The 12,026-nt window shown below is 34.5% G+C and overlaps 1 protein-coding gene across 1 annotated transcript; it reads left to right on the top strand.

Moving 5' to 3' along the window:
- Positions 1-1,329: 1,329 nt before the first annotated feature.
- LOC142620154 (uncharacterized) lies at positions 1,330-3,554 on the top strand. The gene is made up of 4 exons (XM_075793566.1): positions 1,330-2,319; positions 2,368-2,528; positions 2,612-2,689; positions 2,831-3,554. Exons 1-4 carry the CDS (start codon positions 1,330-1,332, stop codon positions 3,552-3,554), a joined length of 1,953 nt encoding a protein of 650 aa, XP_075649681.1.
- The last annotated feature ends 8,472 nt before the right edge of the window (positions 3,555-12,026 follow it).

Genomic DNA, 12,026 nt, shown 5'->3' with positions numbered 1-12,026 from the left:
TTCCTCATTAATGCAGTGATAGCAGTTTTTCCTTAGATATTTTTAAGTCTTTATCCCTCTTGTACGTTCATAATGCTCGTTGCTATCATTATAACTTCCTAGAAGGTCATCCTTGATCATTAGGATCTATACCAGATTTACGTTTGGCTTTATCCGAGAAGATAATACTCCTCGGACTCGGACCACTCATGCTTCTCGACCAAACCCACATGCTCTCGGCCAAAACCACATGCTCTCGGCCAAATCCCAAAATCCATGACCCCACAACATCAATATGAGATTGTAGCAATAATTATTATGTTACATCGAAATGTGTTGTTGTAATAAGTAACCCTTATTATACATTAAGATATGTCGTTGCAATAGGTAATCTTTTATTTCACATTGAACTATATTGTTATAATAAGTTAAATCTTTATTTCACATTAAATTTTGTTGATGTAATAGAGGTGAGTAATTGAATAGCAGGAAAATTGGCGCTATTTTTTTCATTAATTTCCTCTCTCTCACCCATGTCTATCCCTTTTTTTTTTTCTCATCTCAATTTCCCACTTTCTTTCATTATATTTATCTTCCTATTATTTTCTCATCTCAAATTTAAGTCACACCCACTCCTATCTCTCTCTTTTCTTTTTTTTTTCATCTTAGTTTCCCTATTTATCTCACCCACCTCTATCTCCTATTTTTTTGCTCTTTTTAAAATTAAAAAAAAATTTCTCAAATTCTCTCTCTCTCTCTCTCTCCTACCTCTTTTTCTTTTTTCTTTTTTCATCTTAGTTTCCCTCTCTCTCTCATCCACATTTATCTCAATGTTTTTCTCATCTCAATTTCTCTCTCTCTCTCTCTCTCTCTCTCTCTCTTCTTTTTCTTTTTTCTCATTTCACTTTCCCTCTTTCTCTTATGCGTATCTCAAAATTCAAATTTATCTATTAACTACAAAACTTATCTCTCAAATTTTCATCTCACTCTCATATCTACTAACTCTAAATTTTCTCTCTCAAATTTCAATCTCTCTTAATTCATAATCTCCTTGGAGAGACTCTTTCTCAATTTAAAGATTTTCTCTCTAACTTTCAGGTAATCTTTTAGTTCTCTTTAAATTTAATTTGATTTTTCTTTGTTCAATTACACAGTCTTCAAGTAGATTGTTGTGTATGTGTTTTTTTTTTTTTTAAGAATCAATGATGGTGTATATTGGTGTCATTGTGTTGTATATATATGATGTTTTTGAACTTTATACTTATTTTCTTTTCTTTTTTTCCAAAATAGGTGGTAAGTCAATTGGAAGTTTATTCAATTTAAATTTGGGGTTTAGCAGCACTTTATCGGATGGATCATGGCATGTTTATCTTCGGTCTCTTTGAAGTTCTTGTGAATGGGGGAAAATCAAATCATTTTGTGCCAAGGAGAGTGTTAAGGCAAGGCGACCCCCTTTCTTCATACCTTTTCATTTTAGGCCAAGAAGTACTCTCAAGAATGCTTGTTAGAGAGCTAATGAAGGGCAACATCAATGGAGCTAAAGCGAGTATTAGAAGTCTAGCCTTAATTCACGTTATGTACACCGACGACATTGTCCTTTTCTCAAAAGCGGCAAGGCATGATGCTAGAACTCTCTCCAATTGTTTGGAAAAATACTGTGACTGGTCTGGGCAGAGCATTAATAGAGCCAAATCTAGTATTTTCTTCTCTGAGCACACATTGGCCAAAAATAGAAGAGCAATTAAGCATAAATTTGGAATGAGGATGCTAAAAAAAGATGTCATTTATCTAGGAGCCCCTATGTTCCCCACAAGATCACCATCAAGAGATTCTAAATTCTTGGAGGATAAATTGGAAGCCAAACTAGCAGGCTGGAGAAGCCGTTGCCTTTCATGGGTTGGTAGAGCCATTCTCATCAAAGCAATCACCCAAAGTATCCCTACATACACCCTGTCAGCATTCAATGTGTCGGCCAACACCTGTAACAAGCTAGATTCAGCTACTAGGCGGTTTTGGTGGAAGCATAAAGATAGAGGCAGCAAATACATAGCTTGGACAGCATGGGACAAACTGTGTCGTTCCAAAAAATATGGTGGGCTAGGTTTTAAGAAAACAAAGGAGATGAACTTAGCTTTGATAGCTAAATTTGCGTGGTTCGTGGCCTTAGATAGACAAAGTTTATGCATGGATGTGTTGAGATCCAAATATAAAGTGAATAGTGGCTGGTTTACAACGGATCTAGTGGATGCCGCCTCTCCAACATGGAGAGCTATTAAAGAAGCCAAGAAGCTTGTAGCGAAGGGTGCATGTTTTCTTATCGGGGAAGGTAAGTCCATACAGGTGTGGTTAGACCCTTGGATGCCTGCAATTGTGAATTTCATTCCTTAGCCAAGACTTGAGGAATACAGGAAGTTGCCCATTAAAGCCAGTGATCTCATCGACTCCATTTCCAAATCATGGATTTCATATTTGGTTAAGGAACTATTTGCTCCAACCGATGCAAGAGCCATTCTTAACATTCCTATTCTGATGTCCCCTAATCAGGATAAGTTAGTTTGGCTCCCTCACTCAAAAGGTCGGTTCTCAGTTAAATCCATCCATAATGTTGCTTTTGCTCATCCTGATTGTGTAGGTCAACCCCAAGCTTGTTGGTCCAAGCTTTGGAAGGCAAACTTCCTAGAGAGGCTCAAAATGTTGATATGGAGGATAGGCATCAACGCCATGCCAACAAAAGCTAATCTCCAAGTTTAGCTTAGCCATGTAGATGCATCTTGTATGTTATGCAATGCTAAAACCGAAGACAGTGAACACATTTTTTTCAGATGCCCATTTGCTTGAGCTCTATGGTCAGCTGCTTGTTGGGTCTTCAAGTTGATAGCGCAAACTTTACCTCTGCTAAGGATATAGTATCCTTCATCATGGAGCCACCTGCCTCACTTATCCCTGCCCATGAGACTTGGAGTGTGTCCTTCAACATGGCATTGGTAATTGAAGATATTTGGATGTCAAGAAACCTCAAACAATTCAGTAACATCAACCCTGATGCGATGAAGGCTTGGCAGAACATTCAAACCAAATTCAATGAAATAGTTAATGTCTTTTCTTCAGCTACCCAACCACCTAAAGAGCTAAGCGGCAAGACTTGGTCTCCTCCCCCTTCTGGCTGCATCAAGCTGAACGTGGATGCTGTGACAGGGAGCTTGGGCTCTGCTTTAGCAGTTGTTACAAGGAATCACTTAGGTGAAGTTCTATCAATTTGGGCCAAAAAACATCAAAGCTCCTCCCCTGCAATTGCCGAAGCTGAATCCCTTTATCGGGCTATGAATCTAGCGGTCAAGCAGGGATGGAAATCTGTGATATTTGAAGGAGATGCAAAGAATTGTTTTGACCCACTCATCAACCCAGACTTATCCCCTGAATGGCTTACTCACAATATTATCTGTAATATTCGTAGCTTAGCTGTTACTTTTGATTCTGTTAATTTCTGTTGGGTCCAAAGAACACGCAACTTTGCAGCTCATGAAGCTGCCAAGTTTGCATTGAACTCCGATTTAGAGTATCGCTTTAATAAATGAAATCCCCCCCCCCCCCCCCCCCCTCCTTAGAGGCCGTTTGTAGGGATGATTCCTTAGTTTGTATTCCTGTTTCTCCCTAATAGAAGTACTGTTTACCAAAAAAAAAGAAGAAGTGTATCATCAAATAAGAAGTACGAAAATGTAGGCCTTTAAACTTTTATAGCATGAATGTAAAGCTCCAAGACCAAACCACATAAACTCTTAGGGTATGTTTGATAACATTTTTTTCCTTCTTATTTTCTATTTTTGAGAATAAAAATCTTGTTTGGCAATTCAAAATAGTAGAAAACAAAAACTGTTCTCAAAATCTAATTTGTGAAAAAAAAAATTGAAAACGGGCAAAAATGTTGTTTTTTCAGTTTCTAGTTTTCAAAACCAATGAAAACATGAGTACGTTCTAATGAATCCATTTCATTTAATGAGTTAGCGTTAGAGTTCGAATTCTAGTAACAACATATTTTAGTATCTTTTTTTATATTTTTCTTCAATTTTAATTTTTTTAATTTTTTTAATTTCAACTAACTAAACATGTTTTTTATTTCAAAAATACAAAAATATTTTTTTTTTCCTATTCTTTTTAACTTTAAAAAAAAAAATTATTACCAAACATAATCTTATATTTTCTCTCTTTTCTCTTTTCTTTTATCTCCCTCAAGTCACAAATTTCTGCACAACCCATAAATTGATGTCCTAAAACTAACTCCCACTCAATACTATTTTCAGAGCTTCAGGTTCCTATTTAGTTGGATACAGCAATTCTTTATACTTAGTCAAGTACAATATACAATTTATAAAAGTTGGGGCACGCCTAGTTGGCTATTGTGGTCCTAAACTGCATCAATGTCTTCAAATCTAGCTAAGACTTTCATAAGATGTTGTACCTGATGGATGAAGGTAGTATATGTTATTTCCACATTTTACTCTTCATAAATCATATAACTTAAAATTGTTTCTTCTCTTTTCAATAAAAAAAAAAAAAAGACTTGTAATGATTTTTTTTTTCCTTTTTGGCTAAAAAACCAAAGCTTCATTAAAAAGATGCATTGAAACATATACAAAATCTTTACTCGAAATTGCTAAATTTTTGGTTGGCACCACCAATGCTGATGGTCTCAGAGAACTTGATCTGCATAATTGAGGTGTTCAAGGACTGTCCTCTCCACATTATTGATGGCCTGAGTGCATATTAATTTGGTTTAGTTCTATCGTGAAACACCTTATTCCTCAAGTGTTATATTGTCTCACTTGTGACTATCATCTGAGTATTGACTTGAAGTAACTCCTCCCTATAGATCTGAGAAAGGCGTAAGGAAATAGGTTCACAATTTTCATTTTGATTCTCCATGTTTTTTTTTTTAAAAAAAAAAAAAAATTCATTTTCATATTGACTCTATCATTTATTTTTGTTAATAATCTAACTGCCATAATATGTTTTTCTCCCTACAACAATGAAATTCCTGCATCTCATAATATTTTAGAGCTAGTATTTCATAAAATAGTTAAATATGAGGACACTTAACAATCAAATTATGAACAAAAATGAACGGCATGAAATATATGAAAACAAAATCAAACATGAAGGATTAAAATGAGAATTTTAAAATTTAAAGGACCAAAATAAAAACAACCTCAAATTTAAAGGGTTAAAATGTAATTTAGTCTTAAATATTTGAGACAGATGATCAAAAAGATATGTTGTAAATATTTGAATAATCAAATAATGAGTTGGAACTTGGACAAGAATGTTTCAAAATGGTTTAAAGAAAAACATTATCGTATATGAAGTTCTAGATTTAAAGCCCTTAAAATACTTGTGTAACTAGTCAGTTTTTTAAATTAATTAATTAATAATCTTAGAAAAAAAAAATAGGGATTAGTTTCCTTAGTGGCCTGCACGATTCAAATATGCTACCTACTCATGCTTAACCTGACTCCCATTTTAATGGTTCTTGGTCGGTAGAAAAAATCACTAGCTGACTAGTAAAATCTTTTACCTTGGTACATACTACTACAATTCTTTTCATTTTCAATGCATACAATCAATTAGGAACTAGAAGTGATACTTTAAAGTTGAATTTTGATCCCATGGAATCATGTTTTGTAAGATTCTGCACCCAAACTTTAGAATTTTGTTTTTTGTTTTTTTGTTTTTTTTTCTACCAAAGGAGAATTGTATTCCCATTTCCCCACCATCATCATTTCCAATTTTTTCTTGTTGTCATCTCAGGTGGCTAGTCCCTGTCTAAAATTTCCTTTTCCCACTCAATAGCCTACTAGGACCTTTTTGTGTTTCTATTGGCTTTGGTTGTTGGGTGTTCCTCTTTCTGTCCCTTCAAGAAATTCACAATTGGTTGGCTAGTCAAATTATTCCTCAATGAATTCTATGAATGGAGGGGTCTTTAAGTTTGGAATCATAGTATTTTAGTGTTTAATAAAAGGCTAATTGCTGAGCAGTGGTTAATTACTGAGATCTTGGCATATGAATGGGAAAAGAAAAGAGTGTGGCCTTTTACTTTACTGGGGAACCTTCCACTATAATCAGAAATGCTCAAAATTTTCCTTTGAATTCAATCCATCATAATAATTGTGCAGTTGCTCAAAGCCAATTTAATCTAGATCTATCATATAGATTACTTGTAAAAAATAAATAACAATAGTGGTTTTTGCTGATATTGTTGCTATTATTATCACTATAAGGGGGTTTGGTTTTCTGTAATGTGTCATTGATGTGATGCACATTACGATGATGTGACATTAATATTTTTGATTTATTTTATTTTTTCTAACATTACTATAATATAAAATTACAAAATATATCACATCATTTTAATCTCATCACATTTCTAAATAATTTAATGTTGTATTTTTGTATTGAGATTACATTAATATAAGATTATAATAATGTAATATTACGGTGTAATGTAATATTATAGTGTAATGTAATATCACATCACGCGAACCAAATGTCCCTAAATGAGAATGTAAGGACACAAATTGAGCCCGAATCCACAGTCAGAAGGGGATGGGCCTGAAAGACCTTTTTACAATAAAATTTGTAGAGAGTGGGCTTGAAATCTAGGTTCTAATGATGTTAGATAACAAAGAACGATGGACCTGCTCACAACGATACACACAAGGAACTGTTTATATGAAAGAATCTCCTCCTCGAACACAAGTCGAGGATGATTCATCTTATTTCTTCCCAAGATCTGTTACAATTATGAATAATGAGGTATACAGTGTTTTTCTCTTCTTCTTCCGCTTTCCTTCTTGAAGGTCTATCCTTCCTTTTATATTATCCATTTTCTTCTCTTCCTCCTCCACGTAAGGGTTCAATTACTTTTTGAGATACTTGTCCCATCCCCCTCCTTGGAAGTTTTTGGAGACAGAAGCAAAGCTTTTCCCTGACGCTCAGGTCTCACTTCCCCATTAATGCGGCCAGAATAGGAGTTGCAATACATTTAATGCGGGGGCGGTGGTAGCAGCTTTATCTTAAATATTCCACAGCCATTCTTCTTATCTCCTACGTATACCATGCTTACCCTTACCTATAGGATCTTATTGAATAGTGTTTATGGAGGTCAATCAGTCTTTCTTCAACCTCGGCTCAAGATAACCGTGGACAAATTCCTCCTCGGACCATTCTCTTAGATATGCTTGACCAGATACCACTTCTTTACCTTTTAGCATTGTTTCGTGGGCTGACATTCATACATCCTCGGACCATTCAGTATCCTCGGATTGGGCCTTTTGTCCAATAAATACCTTTGGGCCACCCAATATGTGTTACTAGGCCTATGGACCCTACAGAGAATATCCTAGCCCACTCAAAATTGCCAGGCAGTAGGATTTTTGTTTAACTTAATTGGTGCAATGCAAAATAAAAAGTTTGAAAAATGTTAGTTTAACTCTGTAATTTTTTAATTTTATCCCGCTCATTTCACATTATTAGAGCATTCCCATCAAGTGTGTGAAATGTCAAATATTTGGCATTTGACACATCAAACTCTAAAAAACTACTTTCATCAAGTGTTTTATATGCCATAATATTTGGCATTGATAAACAATGCAATCTCAAATTTGAGACCGTACTGTTTACAAATTGTAAAACTTATATTATTTTTTTATTCAGGTGGGATTCGCTTTTTTTTAAAGAAAGAATAAAAATCGAATGGAGTTGTAAAAAAATGAATAAAAATATTAAAGAAATAATATTTAAATGAAATTGTAAAAAAAAAAATATAAAAAGAATGTTTGATGTTTGGTATATTGTAAAATAAGGTGTTAAAATTGTAAAAGTAGTATTTTGAAATTGTAAATGCTAAAATTTTTATAATTGTTGATGAAAATGCTCTTAGTACCATTTCTTCCCTTATTATTTTTGTCCTGTGGAGAACCATTTTTACAATATTTTCTGGATCAGTAATGGGTTCATGACTCCCATTTACAAGTAAATGAAGCTAAGAAAATTTTTGGACACAATTTTTGTGTCATTATTCCTGCCACAATCTTGACATGTGTGAGTTGTGATTATGTTTAGTGAAAAAAAGTGGCGTGCCCAACACGCGTTATCAAGTTGTGAAAAAATGTGTAGTTGAGTCAGCACTCAGCAGAACGTTTGCCTAAGAGCATCCACATTGAATGTGGCAAATGGCAAATGGAGCCCTTCGTTGCAATTTTTTTTACAATTCAACCCAAAGTTCCAACTCCATTGAATGTTGTATTTTGCAACAATTGTAAAAAAATATACAATTGAGCTACAATACCATCTTAAATATAAGATGGTACTGTAGCTAATGGGATAAATTTTTATTTTTATTTAATTCTCTCTCTCTCCACTTTTACCCCAGAATTTCTCTTTCCTTTGTCATTTTTTCTCTTCTTTTCTCTCTCTCCCTTCTCTCTTTCTCATCTGCTCTCTCACTATTCAGACTCAAGACCCCGTGGGTTTGCTCCACGGTGGAATCGCATGGCTCCGATGGGTCGGCATGACGGCTCCAATGCTTTGAATCGGAGCTTCGATGCTTTGAAGGTGTGGGTTGCAATCGGCGCGGGTTTTTTTTTTTGTTGTGGGTTGCAATTTTTTTGTTGTGGGTTGTGATCGGCGCGGGTTTCTTTGGAGGTGTGGGTTGCGATCGGCGTGTGGGTTGAGATGGATGATAGAGGAGGAGTCTGGGTGTGCGATTGGCGTGGGTTCCTTTGGAGGTGGTGGGTTTTTTTTTTTTTGTGGGTTGTGATTTTTTTGTTGTGGGTTGCGATCGGCGCGGGTTTCTTTGGAGGTGTGGGTTGCGATCGGCGTATGGGTTGAGATGGATGATAGAGGAGGAGTCTGGGTGTGCGATCGGCGTGGGTTCCTTTGGAGGTGGTGGGTTTTTTTTTTTTTTTAGTTTCGCCGATTGGATGATGGAGGAGTTGTGTGGAGGAGTTTGGTTGATATGGATGATGGAGAAGGAGTGGAAGATCGGCGTTTGTGGTGGCTGTGCCGTTGATCGGCGTGTTTTTTTTTTTTTTTTTTTTTTTTTTAAGTTTCGCCGATCTGGAGTTGTATGGAGAGTCTGAAAGAAAAGAGGTGAAAAGAAAAGATGAGGATAAAATTGGAAACAAAAAAAAGGGAAAAAATATTTTATTGTAAAGATATATTATTTTAATATGTAGAATAGAAAAATAGAAGTTTTGATGCTGGGAAATTGTAAAATGGTATGGTATAATTGGTAAAGTAGTTTTTTAGATGGTAAAATAGGATAGAATTAGGAAAAATAAATGTGGATGCTCTAAGTAAAAAATATGAGAAGTCAATCCCTTTTGCTTGCAGGTGGTTATATATTTGGGGGCAAGAATTAGTTACAGAACTGAGGTAGGTGCTGTTATTGAAATTTTCCTTTTAAAATTTTGTTATATAGATTTTTTTTCATGAGATAGAAGTGTATTTTTTAATTAAGTAGTTACATGACTAAATTTTAAGAGGAAAACATAAGGAATAACACATAAGATACTGTTCCTAAGTTTTGTCCCCACACTTAAATCCGTTCTATTTTCTTTTTTTTTTCAATTTTTGGGCCGAAAGTGACTCTTTAGTACCGTAGTTACTAGGCCCATTTCAAAAAAAGGTTCTCCAACAATCCAATGTTAGTTTCCAATTATTTATGGATTTTAATATTTTATCCCTCCGTATTGTGAACTCTAATCTAAGGCCCAAAATAAGCAGTGGATCTGTAAGCTTAGAAAAGCAACTCCTAGGCCCAAAATAAGTTTTAGAGTTTCTCTTACCCTGTGCTTCGGGAGAGACGGGGGAGTAAAGAAGCGAAAAATGAAAAATGACTAGAATGTACTAAATTTCAGCATGTTTTGGCCACTTTTTCTTATGCTCTCTCTCAAAATCTAACAAAACCTCAAATCCTATCATACTATTATGCAAATCACATATGGCAAATAACAATGACACACACAATAAAATAAATTTCACAAATTTTTTTTTTTTTTATAGAATTAGTTGAGGTACCATATTGTGATTAATGTAATATCATTTTTAGTGAAAATCACTACTAACATTATTTTTGTTATACAGAAATTATAATTTATCACTTTAATAATTATGAAAAAATTGTGAAATTATTGTGACTACACTTATTATATGGCAACAGCAACAAATGGCAAATGCATTATTAGGTAGCAACCACTAGACATTGGCAGTTTGATTGCATCCAAAGCATATTCTCCCAGAGGTTCCATTGTTCTGGTTACACAGCCAAGGGATATACCTCAGAATAATTATGTGTTTGAAATGATTTTCAATGACATAACTCATAAAGCCCCTCTTTTGTTGTTGGAAGTAAAGTGGTTTCTAAGCAAAGCTTTCCTCGCAGGCATGTCCCGCAGTACTGCTCATCAATTCCATCAGAAACCAATCCAGGTAATTCGACTATAACTTCTTTGGTATTTGCATCGTTCAAATTTCAATCAAATATGTTAAGTCATGTTGATGCTTATAAATCTTGGGTAAATTCTTGTTCAAAGTGGTAACTTTTTTGTCTGCTCGTTTGTAACAGTGGTAATTTTCTTGTTAACCAATGGTTTTTGAGTACTTGTTTTTTATGATCATTATCAGTTGCATTGCCTAGTTTCCTTCTTGTTGCTCTTACATTCATAGCCAATTTCACAATGAAGTGATTCACAGCTAGCTATTGATAGCTTGTTATTTGATCTCTAATCTTCCTTCTATTGTAATTCCTGTATGGTAACATATTTTGTGATGTACGTTTGTCCTTTTTTTGCTGCAAAGTCTGTATGAACTAGCACCTGTGATAGCTAGGAAGCATTCCATTCATTCATTTTATTTGAGTATTGCGTACAGTGATATGTCAATTTTTTTTTTTTTTTTGAGCGAAGAAACGGTAGAAAACTTTTATTAAACAAAATGGAGTACACGTCAGGCTAGCAACAATTGAAACTAGCAAAAGAGGGGCAACACCAACAGAAATGAAAACAATAATTAAGAAATTTATTTATTATGTCGTTGATGTGACATCAATTACTGTGTCATCGTGTTAGTTTTTTTTTTTTTTTTGACACTTTTGTAATAAAATTAATAGTATCTTTAAAATTTTCCCTAATTCCGATTCTCAAATGATATGATTCAAATTAGCTGCTTCTCCTCCTTCGTCCTCCAATAACAACATGACCCTGAAGAATCATTGTTGTGTTTGGACGTTGGAACGTTAGAACGTACCTCCATTAACAAATTTTCCTTTTGAACTTGTAGTTTCTCTGGTATAGTTTTCTATTTCCTATGGCTACCTGGGCTACCATTCCAATTCCTATAGGCTATAAGAGTCATTTTCTTTTCCTCTTCTTGTCATTGCTAACAATGTAGTTTAGGGCTATCTGAATACCCAAATTTCATCAACAAGAGCTCTTTGGTTATTAGTTATTAAATATGCTTTAATTATTGAAACTTAGCTTTCATCTTCGTATGAAACACAGACAGAATCCTACACGTTCACAAGCGACAATAGCAACAAAGTTAGTACCCTGATTTCAAAACTCCTAGTTTGTTATTTTGCATATGATCCAATTGTTCAGCATTTTAAGTTTCGGGGTTCTGATTTTGATTCCTTTATTGTCTAGCTCTCCTTGATTATGACAACAACATATTAAAATACTTTGTTAGTTTGTAATCTGAATCTCTTGAAGCCTTGAAGGACAATTTTATTCTTTAATAGTTATAGCAGGCTAGGGAAATATACTAATAGAATTTTACTACTAGTTTGCTCTCATAAAATAAATCCTGATGTGGCTCATTTGGATGCATACTTTGGTCTTTCACGCGCAAATGGCAGGGGAGTTGAAAATAAAAATCTTTCAACTTCTTCCTCATTGTAACATTGGATGCCTAATCACATAATTTTGTTTTTGCTTCACCTTTCCCATTGGTTTGTTACATTTTTCTAGCACTTCATTTCTTTCTTCTTCTTT

Source organism: Castanea sativa, chromosome 12, assembly GCF_040712315.1.
Source record: "Castanea sativa cultivar Marrone di Chiusa Pesio chromosome 12, ASM4071231v1".
In the NCBI taxonomy this organism is placed as follows: Eukaryota; Viridiplantae; Streptophyta; class Magnoliopsida; order Fagales; family Fagaceae; genus Castanea; species Castanea sativa.
The sequence above is the reverse complement of the archived record's forward strand: the minus strand, read 5'-3'. Positions and strand labels throughout refer to the sequence as shown.

Coding starts and splice junctions, on each gene's coding strand:
- LOC142620154 (XM_075793566.1), top strand. CDS start 1,330: ATGGATCATGGCATGTTTATCTTCGGTCTCTTTGAAGTTCTTGTGAAT. Junction 2,529..2,611: donor ATGTCCCCTAATCAGGATAA/GTTAGTTTGGCT, acceptor CTGATTGTGTAG/GTCAACCCCAAGCTTGTTGG. Junction 2,690..2,830: donor AATGTTGATATGGAGGATAG/GCATCAACGCCA, acceptor CTCTATGGTCAG/CTGCTTGTTGGGTCTTCAAG.